Source organism: Symsagittifera roscoffensis, chromosome 5 (assembly GCF_963678635.1).
Source record: "Symsagittifera roscoffensis chromosome 5, txSymRosc1.1, whole genome shotgun sequence".
In the NCBI taxonomy this organism is placed as follows: Eukaryota; Metazoa; Xenacoelomorpha; order Acoela; family Convolutidae; genus Symsagittifera; species Symsagittifera roscoffensis.
This window is the reverse complement of record NC_087066.1, coordinates 7,378,677-7,398,263: the sequence shown is the minus strand read 5'-3', so window position 1 is coordinate 7,398,263 and position 19,587 is coordinate 7,378,677. Positions and strand designations below refer to the sequence as shown.

The following is a 19,587-nucleotide window of genomic DNA, read 5'->3' as shown; positions in this document are numbered from 1 at the left end:
CTCTTGGCCTCTCTCCGCCGCCTCCTTTCTCCGTTCTATTTCAGCTCTTCTTATTGCTTCGGCATGGTATACGTTGAAAAGGATAGGTGATGTTGCGCACCCCTCTCTGAGTCCTCTGGCGGGGGCCCAATCATCGCTGAGACCTTCCTTTCCTTTCACCCGGTATCGCGTTTCTTCATGGAGACCTTTCAGCAGGTCGAGCACCTTGTCCGTCATGCCAAATCTGGCTAACATACCCCACAGAAGGGGTTTGTTGGTGCGAGGGTAAGCCTTGGTGATGTCTAGGAGGACAGCCCCTGGCCGGTTCTCGTTGCACTCGTCTGTCATCCCGTACACTCTTCTTGTTTCTTCTTCCATCCGGATGATGATCTGCGTTGAGTCAGCCGTAGACCTTCCACCACGGAAACCGTTTTGGCTCTCATCTAGAGCGCCAATGGTTTCTGCCCATGTCCGGAGTCTCGTCGCGAAGATCCGTGCGATCAGTCTGCTTGCCAGTGGTAACAGGCACACTCCACGGTAGTTGCCCAGATCGTTCTTGGGACCTTTCTTGTGCAGGGGAATGACCCAGCCTTCCTTTATTTCTACCACATCACCCTTCCCTTTATTCATTTTACAATGGCGTTGTCCCACATGAACGCGTATCACCCCTCTCTCACCCTACTGTACCCCTCCTCTGCATCGTCCACCAGAATAGAGGATTATATAACATACCACATCACCCTTAACTTTTTTCACCGTAGAATGGGGTTGTACCGCACGAACGCATATCTCCCCTCTCTCACCCTCCTGTACCCCTCCTCTGCAATATCCACCAGAATAGAAGATAATATAACATTGCCTAAACATCCTTACCTTCATCCACTGTAGAATGAGGTTGTCTCACATGAACGCGTATCCCCCCTCTCTCAATCTCCTGTACCCCTCCTCTGCATCATCCACCAGAATAGAGGATTAAAAAACATTACCACATCACCCTTGCCTTTATTCGCCGTAGAATGGGGTTGTACCACACGAACGCGTATCACCCCTCTCTCACTCTACTGTACCCCTCCTCTGCATCATCCACCAGAATAGAGGATAATATAACATTACCACATCACCCTTACCTTCATGCACTGTAGAATGAGGTTGTCTCATTTGAACGCGTATCCCCCCTCTCTCAACCTCCTGTACCCTTCCTCTGCATCATCCCACAGAACAGAGGATAACATAACATTACCACATCAACCTCGCCTTCATCCACTGTAGAATGGGGTTGTCCCACATAAACGCATAACCCCCCTCTCTCACCCTCCTGTACCCCTCCTCTGCATCATCCACTAAAATAGAGGATAATATAACATTACCACATCACCCTTACCTTCATCCACTGTAGAATGGCATTGTCCCACATGAACGCGTATCACCCCTCTCTCACTCTACTGCACCCCTCCTCTGCATCATCCACCAGAATAGAGGATAATATAACATTACCACATCACCCTTGCCTTCATCCACTGTACAATGAGGTTGTCTCACATGAACGCGTTTCCCACCTCTCTCAACCTCCTGTACCCCTCCTCTGCATCATCCACCAGAATAGAGGATAATATAACATTACCACATCACCCTTACCTTCATCCACTGTAGAACGGCGTTGTCCTACATGAACGCGTATCCCCTCTCTCTCACCCTCCTGTACCCTTCCTCTGCATCATCCACCAGAATAGAGGATAACATAATATTACCACATCACCCTCACCTTCATCCTCTGTAGAATGAGGTTGTCCCACATGAACGCGTATCCCCCCTCTCTCACCCTCCTGTACCCCTCCTCTGCATCATGCACCAGAATAGAGGATAACATAACATTACCACATCACCCTTACCTTCATCCACTGTAGAATGGCATTGTCCCACATGAACGCGTATCACCCCTCTCTCACTCTACTGCACCCCTCCTCTGCATCATCCACCAGAATAGAGGATAATATAACATTACCACATCACCCTTGCCTTCATCCACTGTACAATGAGGTTGTCTCACATGAACGCGTTTCCCACCTCTCTCAACCTCCTGTACCCCTCCTCTGCATCATCCACCAGAATAGAGGATAATATAACATTACCACATCACCCTTACCTTCATCCACTGTAGAACGGCGTTGTCCTACATGAACGCGTATCCCCTCTCTCTCACCCTCCTGTACCCTTCCTCTGCATCATCCACCAGAATAGAGGATAACATAATATTACCACATCAACCTCGCCTTCATCCACTGTAGAATGGGGTTGTCCCACATAAACGCGTAACCCCCCTCTCTCACCCTCCTGTACCCCTCCTCTGCATCATCCACTAAAATAGAGGATAATATAACATTACCACATCACCCTTACCTTCATCCACTGTAGAATGGCATTGTCCCACATGAACGCGTATCACCCCTCTCTCACTCTACTGCACCCCTCCTCTGCATCATCCACCAGAATAGAGGATAATATAACATTACCACATCACCCTTGCCTTCATCCACTGTACAATGAGGTTGTCTCACATGAACGCGTTTCCCACCTCTCTCAACCTCCTGTACCCCTCCTCTGCATCATCCACCAGAATAGAGGATAATATAACATTACCACATCACCCTTACCTTCATCCACTGTAGAACGGCGTTGTCCTACATGAACGCGTATCCCCTCTCTCTCACCCTCCTGTACCCTTCCTCTGCATCATCCACCAGAATAGAGGATAACATAATATTACCACATCACCCTCACCTTCATCCTCTGTAGAATGAGGTTGTCCCACATGAACGCGTATCCCCCCTCTCTCACCCTCCTGTACCCCTCCTCTGCATCATGCACCAGAATAGAGGATAACATAACATTACCACATCACCCTTACCATCATCCACTGTAGAATGGGGTTGTCCCACATGAACGCGTATCCCCCTCTCCCACCCTCCTGTACCCCTCCTCTGCATCATCCACCAGAATAGAGAATAATATAACATTACCACATCACCCTTACCTTCATCCACTGTAGAATGGGGTTGTCCCACATGAACGCGTATACCCCCTCTCTCACCCTCCTGTACCCCTGCTCTGCATCATGCACCAGAATAGAGGATAACATAACATTACCACATCACCCTTACCATCATCCACTGTAGAATGGGGTTGTCCCACATGAACGCGTATCCCCCCTCTCTCACCCTCCTGTACCCCTCCTCTGCATCATCCACCAGAATAGAGGATAATATAACATTACCACATCACCCTTACCTTCGTCCACTGTAGAATGGGATTGTCCCACATGAACGCGTATCCGCCCTCTCACACCCTCCTGTACCCCTCCTCTGCATCATCCACCAGAATAGAGGATAATATAACATTACGACATCACCATTAACTTCATCCACTGTAGAATGGGGTTGTCCCACATGAACGCGTATTCCCCCTCTCTCACCCTCTCTCACCCTCCCCCTCTCTCACCCTACGCGTACCCCTGCTCTGCATCAACAACCCCCCTTCTACATGAATGCGTATCCCCCCTCTCTCACCCTCCTGTACCCCTCCTCTGCATCATCCACCAGAGTAGAGGATAATATAACATTACAACATGACCCCCACCTTCATCCACTGTAGATTGAGGCTGTCCCACTTGAACGCGAAACCATCTTCCTCACCCTCTTTTACCCCTGCTCTGCATCATTCACCAGGATAGAGTGTAGTATAACATTAAAAAATGAACCCTACCTTCATCCACTGTAGAAAGGGGTTGTCTCGCATGAACGCGTATCCCCCTCTCTCAACCTCCTGTACCCCTCCTCTGCATCATCCACCAGAATAGAGGATAATAAAACATTACCACATCACCCTTACCTTCATCCACTGTACAATGAGGTTGTCTCACATGAACGCGTTTCCCACCTCTCTCAACCTCCTGTACCCCTCCTCTGCATCATCCACCAGAATAGAGGAGAAAATAACATTACAACATGACCCCCACCTTCATCCACTGTAGATTGAGGCTGTCCCACTTGAACGCGAAACCCTCTTCCTCACCCTCCTTTACCCCTGCTCTGCATCATTCACCAGGATAGAGTGTAGTATAACATTAAAAAATGAACCCTACCTTCATCCACTGTAGAAAGGGGTTGTCTCGCATGAACGCGTATCCCCCTCTCTCAACCTCCTGTACCCCTCCTCTGCATCATCCACCAGAATAGAGGATAATATAACATTACCACATCACCCTTACCTTCATCCACTGTACAATGAGGTTGTCTCACATGAACGCGTTTCCCACCTCTCTCAACCTCCTGTACCCCTCCTCTGCATCATCCACCAGAATAGAGGAGAAAATAACATTACCACATCACCCTTACCTTCATCCTCTGTAGAACGGCGTTGTCCCACATGAACGCGTATCCCCTCTCTCTCACCCTCCTGTACCCTTCCTCTGCATCATCCACCAGAATAGAGGATAATATAACATTACCACATCACCCTTACCTTCGTCCACTGTAGAATGGGATTGTCCCACATGAACGCGTATCCGCCCTCTCACACCCTCCTGTACCCCTCCTCTGCATCATCCACCAGAATAGAGGATAATAAGGATAATATAACATTACGACATCACCATTAACTTCATCCACTGTAGAATGGGGTTGTCCCACATGAACGCGTATTCCCCCTCTCTCACCCTCTCTCACCCTCCCCCTCTCTCACCCTACGCGTACCCCTGCTCTGCATCAACAACCCCCCTTCTACATGAATGCGTATCCCCCCTCTCTCACCCTCCTGTACCCCTCCTCTGCATCATCCACCAGAGTAGAGGATAATATAACATTACAACATGACCCCCACCTTCATCCACTGTAGATTGAGGCTGTCCCACTTGAACGCGAAACCATCTTCCTCACCCTCCTTTACCCCTGCTCTGCATCATTCACCAGGATAGAGTGTAGTATAACATTAAAAAATGAACCCTACCTTCATCCACTGTAGAAAGGGGTTGTCTCGCATGAACGCGTATCCCCCTCTCTCAACCTCCTGTACCCCTCCTCTGCATCATCCACCAGAATAGAGGATAATAAAACATTACCACATCACCCTTACCTTCATCCACTGTACAATGAGGTTGTCTCACATGAACGCGTTTCCCACCTCTCTCAACCTCCTGTACCCCTCCTCTGCATCATCCACCAGAATAGAGGAGAAAATAACATTACAACATGACCCCCACCTTCATCCACTGTAGATTGAGGCTGTCCCACTTGAACGCGAAACCCTCTTCCTCACCCTCCTTTACCCCTGCTCTGCATCATTCACCAGGATAGAGTGTAGTATAACATTAAAAAATGAACCCTACCTTCATCCACTGTAGAAAGGGGTTGTCTCGCATGAACGCGTATCCCCCTCTCTCAACCTCCTGTACCCCTCCTCTGCATCATCCACCAGAATAGAGGATAATATAACATTACCATATCACCCTTACCTTCATCCACTGTACAATGAGGTTGTCTCACATGAACGCGTTTCCCACCTCTCTCAACCTCCTGTACCCCTCCTCTGCATCATCCACCAGAATAGAGGAGAAAATAACATTACCACATCACCCTTACCTTCATCCTCTGTAGAACGGCGTTGTCCCACATGAACGCGTATCCCCTCTCTCTCACCCTCCTGTACCCTTCCTCTGCATCATCCACCAGAATAGAAGATAACATAACATTACTACATCACCCTTACCTTCATCCTCTGTAGAATGGGGTTTCCCACATGAACGCGTATCGCCCTCTCTCAACCTCCTGTACCCCTCCTTTACATCATCCACCAGAATAGAGGATAATATAACATTACCACATCACCCTTACCTTCATCCACTGTAGAATGGGGTTGTCCCACATGAACGCGTAACCCCCCTCTCTCACCCTCCTGTACCCCTCCTTTACATCATCCACCAGAATAGAGGATAATATAACATTACCACATCACCCTTACCTTCATCCACTGTAGAATGGGGTTGTCCCACATGAACGCGTAACCCACCTCTCTCACCCTCCTTTACCCCTCCTTTAAATCATCCACCAGAATAGAGGATAATATAACATTACCACATCACCCTTACCTTCATCCACTGTAGAATGGGGTTGTCCCACATGAACGCGTAACCCCCCTCTCTCACCCTCCTGTACCCCTCCTCTGCATCATCCACAAGGATAGAGGATAAAAAAACATTACCACATCACCCTTACCTGCATCCACTGTACAATGAGGTTGTCTCATTTGAACGGTATCCCCCCTCTCTCAACCTCCTGTACCCTTCCTCTGCATCATCCACCAGAATAGAGGATAATATAACGTTACCACATCACCCTTACCTTCATCCACTGTAGAATGGGGTTGTCCCACATGAACGCGTAACCCACCTCTCTCACCCTCCTGTACCCCTCCTTTACATCATCCACCAGAATAGAGGATAATATAAAATTACCACATCACCCTTACCTTCATCCACTGTAGAATGGGGTTTCCCACATGAACGCGTATCCCCCTCTCTCACCCTCCTGTACCCCTCCTTTACATCATCAATCAGATTAGAGGATAATATAACATTACCACATCACCCTTACCTTCATCCACTGTAGAATGGGGTTGTCCCACATGAACGCGTAACCCACCTCTCTCACCCTCCTGTACCCCTCCTTTACATCATCCACCAGAATAGAGGATAATATAACATTACCACATCACCCTTACCTTCATCCACTGTACAATGGGGTTGTCCCACATGAACGCGTAACCCACCTCTCTCACCCTCCTGTACCCCTCCTTTACATCATCCACCAGAATAGAGGATAATATAACATTACCACATCACCCTTACCTTCATCCACTGTAGAATGGGGATGTCCCACATGAACGCGTAACCCCCCTCTCTCACCCTCCTGTACCCCTCCTTTACATCATCCACCAGAATAGAGGATAATATAACATTACCACATCACCCTTACCTTCATCCACTGTAGAATGGGGTTGTCCCACATGAACGCGTAACCCACCTCTCTCACCCTCCTTTACCCCTCCTTTAAATCATCCACCAGAATAGAGGATAATATAACATTACCACATCACCCTTACCTTCATCCACTGTACAATGAGGTTGTCTCATTTGAACGGTATCCCCCCTCTCTCAACCTCCTGTACCCTTCCTCTGCATCATCCACCAGAATAGAGGATAATATAACGTTACCACATCACCCTTACCTTCATCCACTGTAGAATGGGGTTGTCCCACATGAACGCGTAACCCACCTCTCTCACCCTCCTGTACCCCTCCTTTACATCATCCACCAGAATAGAGGATAATATAAAATTACCACATCACCCTTACCTTCATCCACTGTAGAGTGGGGTTTCCCACATGAACGCGTATCCCCCTCTCTCACCCTCCTGTACCCCTCCTTTACATCATCCATCAGATTAGAGGATAATATAACATTACCACATCACCCTTACCTTCATCCACTGTAGAATGGGGTTGTCCCACATGAACGCGTAACCCACCTCTCTCACCCTCCTTTACCCCTCCTTTAAATCATCCACCAGAATAGAGGATAATATAACATTACCACATCACCCTTACCTTCATCCACTGTAGAATGGGGTTGTCCCACATGAACGCGTAACCCACCTCTCTCACCCTCCTTTACCCCTCCTTTAAATCATCCACCAGAATAGAGGATAATATAACATTACCACATCACCCTTACCTTCATCCACTGTAGAATGGGGTTTCCCACATGAACGCGTATCCCCCTCTCTCACCCTCCTGTACCCCTCCTTTACATCATCCATCAGATTAGAGGATAATATAACATTACCACATCACCCTTACCTTCATCCACTGTAGAATGGGGTTGTCCCACATGAACGCGTAACCCACCTCTCTCACCCTCCTGTACCCCTCCTTTACATCATCCACCAGAATAGAGGATAATATAACATTACCACATCACCCTTACCTTCAGCCACTGTAGAATGGGGTTGTCCTACATGAACGCGTATCCTCCCTCTCTTACCCTCCTGTACCCTGCCTCTGCATCATCAACCAGAATAGAGGATAAAATAACATTACCACATCACCCTTACCTTCATCCACTGTAGAATGGGGTTGTCCCACATGAACGCGTAACCCCCCTCTCTCACCCTCCTGTACCCCTCCTCTGCATCATCCACCAGAATAGAGGATAATATAACATTGACACATCACCCTTACCTTCATCCACTGTAGAATGGGGTTGTCCCACATGAACGCGTAACCCCCCTCTCTCACCCTCCTGTACCCCTCCTTTACATCATCCACCAGAATAGAGGATAAGATAATATTACCACATCACCCTTACCTTCATCCACTGTAGAATGGGGTTGTCCCACATGAACGCGTAACCCCCCTCTCTCACCCTCCTGTACCCCTCCTCTGCATCATCCACCAGAATAGAGGATAATATAACATTACCACATCACCCTTACCTTCATCCACTGTAGAATGGGGTTGTCCCACATGAACGCGTATCCTCCCTCTCTTACCCTCCTGTACCCTGCCTCTGCATCATCCACCAGAATAGAGGATAAGATAATATTACCACATCACCCTTACCTTCATCCACTGTAGAATGGGGTTGTCCCACATGAACGCGTAACCCCCCTCTCTCACCCTCCTGTACCCCTCCTTTACATCATCCACCAGAATAGAGGATAAGATAATATTACCACATCACCCTTACCTTCATCCACTGTAGAATGGGGTTGTCCCACATGAACGCGTAACCCCCTCCCTCACCCTTCTGTACCCCTCCTTTACATCATCCATCAGATTAGAGGATAATATAACATTACCACATCACCCTTACCTTCATCCACTGTAGAATGGGGTTGTCCCACATGAACGCGTAACCCACCTCTCTCACCCTCCTGTACCCCTCCTTTACATCATCCACCAGAATAGAGGATAATATAACATTACCACATCACCCTTACCTTCATCCACTGTACAATGGGGTTGTCCCACATGAAAGCGTAACCCACCTCTCTCACCCTCCTGTACCCCTCCTTTACATCATCACCAGAATAGAGGATAATATAACATTACCACATCACCCTTACCTTCATCCACTGTAGAATGGGGTTGTCCCACATGAACGCGTAACCCACCTCTCTCACCCTCCTGTACCCCTCCTTTACATCATCCACCAGAATAGAGGATAATATAACATTACCACATCACCCTTACCTTCATCCACTGTACAATGGGGTTGTCCCACATGAACGCGTAACCCACCTCTCTCACCCTCCTGTACCCCTCCTTTACATCATCCACCAGAATAGAGGATAATATAACATAACCACATCACCCTTACCTTCAGCCACTGTAGAATGGGGTTGTCCTACATGAACGCGTATCCTCCCTCTCTTACCCTCCTGTACCCTGCCTCTGCATCATCAACCAGAATAGAGGATAAAATAACATTACCACATCACCCTTACCTTCATCCACTGTAGAATGGGGTTGTCCCACATGAACGCGTAACCCCCCTCTCTCACCCTCCTGTACCCCTCCTCTGCATCATCCACCAGAATAGAGGATAATATAACATTGACACATCACCCTTACCTTCATCCACTGTAGAATGGGGTTGTCCCACATGAACGCGTAACCCCCCTCTCTCACCCTCCTGTACCCCTCCTTTACATCATCCACCAGAATAGAGGATAAGATAATATTACCACATCACCCTTACCTTCATCCACTGTAGAATGGGGTTGTCCCACATGAACACGTAATCCCCCTCTCTCACCCTCCTGTACCCCTCCTCTGCATCATCCACCAGAATAGAGGATAATATAACATTACCACATCACCCTTACCTTCATCCACTGTAGAATGGGGTTGTCCCACATGAACGCGTATCCTCCCTCTCTTACCCTCCTGTACCCTGCCTCTGCATCATCCACCAGGATAGAGGATAAGATAATATTACCACATCACCCTTACCTTCATCCACTGTAGAATGGGGTTGTCCCACATGAACGCGTAACCCCCCTCTCTCACCCTCCTGTACCCCTCCTTTACATCATCCACCAGAATAGAGGATAAGATAATATTACCACATCACCCTTACCTTCATCCACTGTAGAATGGGGTTGTCCCACATGAACGCGTAACCCCCTCCCTCACCCTTCTGTACCCCTCCTTTACATCATCCATCAGATTAGAGGATAATATAACATTACCACATCACCCTTACCTTCATCCACTGTAGAATGGGGTTTCCCACATGAACGCGTATCCCCCTCTCTCACCCTCCTGTACCCCTCCTTTACATCATCCATCAGATTAGTGGATAATATAACATTACCACATCACCCTTACCTTCATCCACTGTAGAATGGGGTTGTCCCACATGAACGCGTAACCCACCTCTCTCACCCTCCTGTACCCCTCCTTTACATCATCCACCAGAATAGAGGATAATATAACATTACCACATCACCCTTACCTTCATCCACTGTACAATGGGGTTGTCCCACATGAACGCGTAACCCACCTCTCTCACCCTCCTGTACCCCTCCTTTACATCATCCACCAGAATAGAGGATAATATAACATTACCACATCACCCTTACCTTCAGCCACTGTAGAATGGGGTTGTCCCACATGAACGCGTATCCTCCCTCTCTTACCCTCCTGTACCCTGCCTCTGCATCATCAACCAGAATAGAGGATAAAATAACATTACCACATCACCCTTACCTTCATCCACTGTAGAATGGGGTTGTCCCACATGAACGCGTAACCCCCCTCTCTCACCCTCCTGTACCCCTCCTCTGCATCATCCACCAGAATAGAGGATAATATAACATTGACACATCACCCTTACCTTCATCCACTGTAGAATGGGGTTGTCCCACATGAACGCGTAACCCCCCTGTCTCACCCTCCTGTACCCCTCCTTTACATCATCCACCAGAATAGAGGATAAGATAATACTACCACATCACCCTTACCTTCATCCACTGTAGAATGGGGTTGTCCCACATGAACGCGTAACCCCCCTCTCTCACCCTCCTGTACCCCTCCTCTGCATCATCCACCAGAATAGAGGATAATATAACATTACCACATCACCCTTACCTTCATCCACTGTAGAATGGGGTTGTCCCACATGAACGCGTATCCTCCCTCTCTTACCCTCCTGTACCCTGCCTCTGCATCATCCACCAGAATAGAGGATAAGATAATATTACCACATCACCCTTACCTTCATCCACTGTAGAATAGGGTTGTCCCACATGAACGCGTAACCCCCCTCTCTCACCCTCCTGTACCCCTCCTTTACATCATCCACCAGAATAGAGGATAAGATAATATTACCACATCACCCTTACCTTCATCCACTGTAGAATGGGGTTGTCCCACATGAACGCGTAACCCCCCTCTCTCACCCTCCTGTACCCCTCCTCTGCATCATCCACCAGAATAGAGGATAATATAACATTACCACATCACCCTTACCTTCTTCCACTGTAGAATGGGGTTGTCCCACATGAACGCGTAACCCCCTCTCTCACCCTCCTGTACCCCTCCTTTACATCATCCACCAGAATAGAGGATAAGATAATAGTACCACATCACCCTTACCTTCATCCACTGTAGAATGGGGTTGTCCCACATGAACGCGTAACCCCCCTCTCTCACCCTCCTGTACCCCTCCTCTGCATCATCCACCAGAATAGAGGATAATATAACATTACCACATCACCCTTACCTTCATCCACTGTAGAATGGGGTTGTCCCACATGAACGCGTATCCTCCCTCTCTTACCCTCCTGTACCCTGCCTCTGCATCATCCACCAGAATAGAGGATAAGATAATATTACCACATCACCCTTACCTTCATCCACTGTAGAATGGGGTTGTCCCACATGAACGCGTATCCTCCCTCTCTTACCCTCCTGTACCCTGCCTCTGCATCATCCACCAGAATAGAGGATAAGATAATATTACCACATCACCCTTACCTTCATCCACTGTAGAATGGGGTTGTCCCACATGAACGCGTATCCCCCCTCTCTCACCCTCCTGTACCCCTCCTCGGCATCATCCACAAGGATAGAGTCCTTGTTGCTGTGCTGGTGGTCCAAGTAGTTCGCTATCCGCTCATAGAGAGCATTCATCTCAGACTGGTTCTTGAAATCTAAAAACAAGAAAGAGGCATACAAGCAAAAGCAGATTTAGGGGGAAGCGGACCCCACCACCTCAGGGGTTCGATCCCCTGCCGACCCAAATAGATACCAAATGAGCTATTAGCTACAAAACAAGAACTAGGAGAGCTTGAATTGGACGCCTTTCAAAAGTTGAGCCATATAGACCCAGATTCACAATTTCAAGCAGGGTGCGGTTCCAAGATTTTGGCAAGAGTGTAATTTTTTTAAATTTCAAACATCCCAAATGTTCCGCAGGTAAGTTGACTTGAAAAACGCCATTTTGGAATCATGTTCTTACCCAGATGTATGGGGGAGTGTCTGACTGTTCCGTACTTGACGTTGTTCTGGGCCACCAGACTCTGCAAGGAGTCTATGGGGGTCTCCATTCGGTTCACAGTGAGGAAGGCGGCCAAGTTGGCGGTGTAGGTGGCTGTGATGATGAGGGTGAAGAACCACCAGAAACAGCCCATGATGCGTGCAGCTCCACTCTTCGGGTGCAGATCGCCTCCTAGATCAAAATTACAAAAACAAGGCGTTTAAACAAATTTTGGACGTTTTCAGAACTATTTTTCTATGTCCGGAGCTGAATAGTTAACAATCGTTTGTGATTTGTGAAGGTTGTGGTTAAAAATGTAGTTTTTTTATGTGTGCGGCCCATAAAAAAAGCGACGAATTAATTCTAGTACTATCTTAGAAAATCAGCTTCAGATTTCTTTTTGTTTTGTTTTTCTACATTTAGATTCAGGCAGGGGATCTAGGATTTTCTCGAGGAGAGGGAGGGGGGGTGGGGGGGGGGGGGGGGTGCAGATTTTCAAAAAATTTTCGTCAATTTCGTCGAATTTTCTTTAGGTCAACCAAATTGATCTTCCGAGCTCTCCCAAAGCACTAAAAACTCTCCTGCATGCAATTTTTCGAAAAAGAACAGGCCAAAAAAGGAGTTTTTGTTTTTTTTTGAAAATTTTGACCAAAAAAATTGCGCTTTTTCGGCGCGCGTTCCCATCTCAAAATTAGTATATATTGGCGCCAAAGGCGCCCTCAGAAAAATTCTAGGGTACGCCACCATAAATGGATATCTCAAAACAGTTCAAAGGGGAACCCTTTTGGTCGGCAGGGGGTCGAAACACTCCGCCCTAAACCCCCCGCCCCTTTTTGGAATGCATTTTTTGGAAAAATTTGACCAAGAAGTTGCTTTTTGGTGCGCCGCACTCCCCTTCAAAACTAGTCTATATTGGCGCCAAAGGCGCCTAAGAAAAAGTTTTAGGGTTCGTTGGCCTAAAATGGAATTCGCAAATTAATACCAAAGGTAGGACCTTTGGTTGGTGAGGTGAGGGGGTCGAATCCCTGAGGGAAGAAGGGCGTCCGCCCATACACCCGCACCCCCCCCCCAACTCCACCCCTGTTGAGATCCAGTTATCATTATCCATAATCGTAATCATCAAAAAAGATAGTACCATATTTAAGATGTACAATAAGCCATTTAGCTGACAATGGCATAAAAATGACAAATTAAACACCAGATGTTAAACACGTTTTCTTTAAAAATAACAACTAGCACAAGATTTTGAAGGGCAATAAAAGCAATGCAAAATTAATTTAAAAAATTGCTTCATATTGAGAAGAATCCAGAAAACCAATTCGGTCCTGTGAACCTTTATGATTACACCATTTTTTCACTAGCAGAAGAAAAATACGATTATGGGTGCGACCACGCTGCCACATGACGTGAAGGAACTATGGCGTCGGCTGTTTTTATTACCCCCGATTTCAAAAAAGCTCATAGGGGGTCGAGTGTTGTATCATAAGGAGGCTTTTTCAGCCTCGATTTGAATTCTCTTTGAAATTCGAAAAACTGACTTTGAGACAAAACTGGCTAAATGACACAAAATTTACAAAAGGAACGTTGAAAGACTGAATACTCAGTTTAAATCAACAGTGACTTTACATTATTTAGCCACAATCATTTCTAATCTTTGCAGTTTTTTCTCTAATTCTATCGCTTTTTACTGAAAGAAAAAATAAGAAATTTATGGAATATGTTTATTTTCAAGTTTACTTGAAATCTTTTTTTTTTGCTATTTTTTATTTATTTTATTGTTTTAGTCAACGTAATCGAAGATTCTTTGATGACTTGCCCAGCGAAAATTTTTGCCGTTAAGTTTGATTTGTTTTGCTTCCAAACTTTTTGTTCTCAAGTACAAGTGGTAATTCTAATAGAAAACTAATCAGTTTCCAATTATCACAAATACAAAATTGTTTAGTGTAAGTTTGAAATGTTACTATTCTTTGTCTTAGCTGAAGTTTCTTCAATATATTACCATCTATTGTCTAGAAATGGTTGTAGATAATCCTAACCCGGGTAACGAACAACCTCTTTAATTGGGTGGTTTGTTAAACAGTCAATTTGTCTTTTGTTTTTCTAAAATCAAGGCACACAACGTAGTGTCCAAAATTTTGCAGATAAACATGCTTCCAGTGTAACCAGCAAAATTTGTAAAATTAGGAAAAACTAACAAATGTTTGAATTCGTTTTTCAATTCATTTTAATTGCATCAGTAAATTTTGTAATATTTTTGTTGAAAGGCACTCAGCACTGTTGTGAGGCGTTCACTTTGAAAATTTCAGATCGAGTTCCCGATCTCCTAACGCGGCAATGCCAATGATAATGTGTAAGGACGAGATCTCACTTGCTCTCTAGATTCAGGTCTACCACAGCCTAACCGTATTCGGCTGCAAAAAGGTACCACGCGAAAGTTCTGGACGCAACAAAAAAGGTCATGATGCGCAAAAAAAATTAGCCCAACAAAATTAATATTGTTCTGAAGGGGTTAACATATGTGCAATGAAGTATGGGGTTAACATATGTACATGTGTGCTGAAGGGGAAATATATATATATGCGTTGTTATTACGTATGTCAAAGTTTAAACGTTAAAGTTGAACGTTAAAAAATATTTAAGTCAAAATAGTACACCTAAAAACTCGCACGCTGAAAATTTGAAGTCAAATTAATGCAAATAAAAGTTAGCAAGGCGAAATTTTTGAAGTCAAATTAATGCAAATAAGAACTAGCACGCTGAAAATTTTTAAGTCAGAGTAGTACAGTTAAAACTTTGCACGGGGGGAGATGTCGGAGGAAGAGGGGTAAAAACTGTACCCTGTTGCATGATGGATGTCATGGTGAACCAGATGGAGTTGCGGAAGGTGAATTGGGAGTAGTCACTGAGGGGGTCGACATATCTATCCTGCATAGTATGTCCATGTCCATGACTATGGCCATGTCTTTTATAGTGTCTCCCTCTGGTGTTGGGACTGATTCTAGTCACCAGGAACATCACACCCCCAGCAATGAAGATTGTACCTTCGCAGTAAAACAGAGTGGTGGGGGTGTTTTCGAATTGTAATTACATTTTCAATGAAGTTCATCAAAAGTGTAGTTTTGAGAAAAAAAAATTTCTTTCGAAAACGAGCAAAAGTATTTTTCGAATTTTCTGCTCTGTCAGAGTATAATAACGACCTTCAACTTCATCTTTCAAAATCAAGACTCTTTCTCAATTACTCCTTTGCTTTTCGCATTTGTGATGTTTGCTAGTTTTTTGAAAAATTAGGATTCTTAAATGCAATTTAAAATGACTTGATTTTAGGGAATTTTGGTTTATTAAATTATAATAAAATTTATTTGAACAAGTGAATTTATTTGAGGAATTATCCTAAATTTCGAATTGAGAATAAACAATATTTAGTCAAAATTTATTTAGGCGTTGTACAAAGTAGTGAAAACTGGAACATATCCAAAATCAAACCAAAACTGAAGTATATTGTAACGTACTGGCCACACATGTCCACACTTGGGGGTTGAGGGGTTGCAGGAATCCGAACACAGTCTGGGAGGGGGTAGTTTTGCGGATGAGGATGCCGACCCCGTAGTCCATGAATCTGGTGCTGAAGTCCACCGCCTCCTCCCGCTGACTGGTGATCAACATTCCACTCACTGCTATGTCCGCACGCTACACGCAACAACATAAAAAATAACTAAACAGAATTTGGTTACGAAAAAAAAGAATATCAAAAATCAATCAAAAATTATAAAAGAAAAAGAAAATGATGTTCACGAAAAACTTTACAAATTTTCATCAAGATTTTTTTTCAGAGCTACTTCATCGATTCTTTAATGAAGACTAACAGTCCGATTTTGATTACATTTTCTGTTTTTTTGAGGATGGAAAAAGCTGCCAATTTGTATGTTTTTGAAATGCCAAAAAAAACACAAAAAACATTGTTTCGCCTTCTTTAAAATTACCTCATATTTAATTCTCTTTTCAAAATGAAGATTCTATTTGCAATAAAAATCCCATTTGCGCGGTACCTTGTAGGCGACCTCTCCGACAGCCCCCACCCACGTATGTCCGTCCAGTCTGCCATACTCGGATGCATTGTACATGATGTACTGGAAGTTCAACTGTTTGGACACTTCGTCCAGCAGATCCACACAGAACCCACTGAACACAAGTTGACCACTCTCGTCAGATTCCACCTCCACAAACGGAGACTCCTGCAAAACATAAAAGAAAAAACTAAGGTTGAAAAAACGTTTTCGACAAAAAGTTTTCGAGTGTTATTGAAAAGTTTTCTTTTTTTGTGCGCTAAGCAAAAATTCTGAAGCTTTATAAAAACATTAAAAGTGATATCAGTGAATGTGACGAAATTTTGATTTGCATTAGAAAAAATTTAGTGAATGTAATGCGCAGGATTTTCTCTAAAGGGGAGCAAATTTTCAGAGAATCTCACGGGGAGACTTGCTAAAAAACAGTCTTACAGAGATAAGCAAATATGAATACAACCTATATTGATATTGATTCAAACTTTTTTTGCCGTTTTTGAGCACCTACTTACCACGACAGTGACAACTCTGATCTTCTTGAAGTTCTGAGTGGGCGGGTGGAACAGCTCATGGTCGGATTCGAACCCACGCTTCCGGCTCCAAGTGCCATGCTACATAAAATTACAAAAAAAAATTGATATTTTTTGATATTCTTCTTGCAATTGATGCTTGACTAGTTTTATAGTGATTTTAAATTTTAAAATGAAGAACTCACCTGCCCCCAAAAACTCCTTTGCACGTCGAAGATGTAGAGGTTGAATTTAGTCTGACTTTTGTGAAGTAAGCTGCTAATAGCTTTCGTGTGGTGCTAAAACAGGTACTTCGAAATATATGATGAGACATATTTCCTTATGCATGCTGTATTTATGTATTTTTTGTTCAATGTTGCCAAATAACTACAGAGCTAATTTGAATAATCCGGAAAAAAACGAATATAAGTTTAATTTGAAAATGCGTTTTTCTTAAATTGGCTGATTTTAGACAAAAATGATGAAACAAATCTTGCTTAGAATTTTAGCAGAATTAAAGTGGTGCAATTTAGTTTGCGAATCTCGAGCCCAAAATTTTAACCTAAAAACGATCATTTTGGAATTTTCTCGGTCAATCCGAAATTATGCCAAAACTAAAGGTTTTCTCGGTCAATTGCTGACCAAACTATGTAACAGTAAGAGCCTTCTTTCTAGCTCCAACAAAGTTTAAGAAGCTTTTTATATCTGAAAGCGTTTCTTTGAAACTCAAATGGCCGCCACAAAACTCTATAAAGTGAAAACTCATTTATCCACAGTTAGGTATGTCAAAAGATGAAACCAGGATTCAAATGTAAAATCAGTTTAAAACGCTAATGGCCGTAGTTTGGCTTCCAAAAAATGGTCAGGAAACTTAGATTGAGTATTTCCGCTTTATAGAGTGTTTTCAGTTTATGAATGAACGAGATAAGCGAGTTCATATCTACATCTACAGCATTTAACTTTCCTTCTGTTGCATTCACATCAACCAACAGTTCAAATAGAACCTTAAAACCTGAAAGCTTATTAATCTTCCAATTTTGTTTCCGATTTCTCCTTTCTTAAATTAATGTTTCTTAAATTCTTAAAATGTTTTGCTTAAATTAATGTGACCGGAACAATGGCATTTTTGGCTATGTTACCTTTTTTTTAAATCGTTTTAGCAACCGTCAATGCGCACCGCTACTGCTGGCGAGATACATCAAATCAACAAAAGTTTTTTCGAAGAAATTGACAGAAATTTTTTGCTCTGCATGCTTTTTTCATCAAAAGTCGACTTTTCACTCACTGTTGTAGCAAAGTATTGCTACAACTTTTGAAAATTATGGATGTCCCGAAGGAAAAAAGAAAAAGATATTCGAAATTATGAGGGTTTTAGAAACTGCGTAATTATCATTTTCAGGTATACTTATTGTCACATAAATGGCCGCTTTAGAGATTATAGACTAATTTAGGCATAGATTTAACCAGCATCGAAACATAACGTAAATCACTTTTTTAAGTTTTTTAATTGCAATCTTCTTCGTTGTTAATGTGACCCCAGTCTTAAAAGTAAAGAATTACTAGAATAAAGAATTATTTGATTTTGAATTATTATAAAGAATAATTTGATATTGATTAACAAAAATCGCCTACACTCCTCATAACAAAAATGGGCGTTGATACTATAGAGTCACACAGTTTTGCCAAATGAGCAGTTTTCAAATTATCAAATTGTGCTGGACGTCAATCTGGGCGTCTGCTAAGCCAAAGGAGATAAATGACTGAATACATTGTTTAAAAATTATATGCAATAAAAAATCTTAAAAATTCGAAACCTAAAAGAGGAAATTATACAAAATTGTAATTAATCCCGTATAAAAAGAAACTGTCAAACTTCTGTTTGTGGTTGAAACGCCATCAAGTTGAAGTTTTTATTTGATCAAAAAATGCTTTTTTTTTGAAATTTTTGGTCTTTAAGATATGAAGATGGGCTCTGAGAACCTGGAACAACTTTTGCATTATCGGATTTCTAGCCACGGAACATGAGAAGAAATTTGGATTTCGGTGTACGGACAAAGCTAGCCGGTTACTGTGCAAGTAGCACAGAATGTTCCGACCATAGTCTCAATAAAAAACAACAAAATTTATTCAAATTATTGTCGTTTTTTTTTGGCGTGATGTGATAAAAGGAGCTGTATATTCGACAGCCATAATAAAATAAGCAAATTGAAAAACACTTTTTGAAGAAAAATTACTAGAAAAAAAAAGAAAAAAAATGAAAACAAAAATATTCGAAAATTTTTTCAAGTTTTTTGCAGTTTTTTGAATTTTTGAAATTTTTGATTCCAAAGGCGCTAAAATACTCATAATAAACTACCTTTACCAAAGTGAAACTAAGTTTTTTTTCGTTTTAAATTTCATTGTTGTAAGCTTTTAAGCAATTATAGTAAGGCTGCTCGAAAT

The 19,587-nt window shown here is 43.6% G+C and overlaps 1 protein-coding gene across 1 annotated transcript in view; it reads right to left on the bottom strand.

Annotated features, from left to right (window-relative positions):
* Positions 1–1,286: 1,286 nt before the first annotated feature.
* LOC134846959 (glutamate receptor ionotropic, kainate 2-like) overlaps positions 1,287–19,587 on the bottom strand; it is a 45,873-nt gene continuing 27,572 nt past the window's right edge. The window contains exons 10-17 of the mRNA XM_063864418.1: positions 17,352–17,444; positions 17,149–17,247; positions 16,622–16,807; positions 16,085–16,262; positions 15,413–15,616; positions 12,558–12,767; positions 12,074–12,249; positions 1,287–1,319 (exon numbers count right to left, since the gene is read on the bottom strand). Coding sequence (XP_063720488.1) covers positions 1,287–1,319; positions 12,074–12,249; positions 12,558–12,767; positions 15,413–15,616; positions 16,085–16,262; positions 16,622–16,807; positions 17,149–17,247; positions 17,352–17,444 — 1,179 coding nt within the window. The remainder of the gene's footprint in view (positions 1,320–12,073; positions 12,250–12,557; positions 12,768–15,412; positions 15,617–16,084; positions 16,263–16,621; positions 16,808–17,148; positions 17,248–17,351; positions 17,445–19,587) is intronic.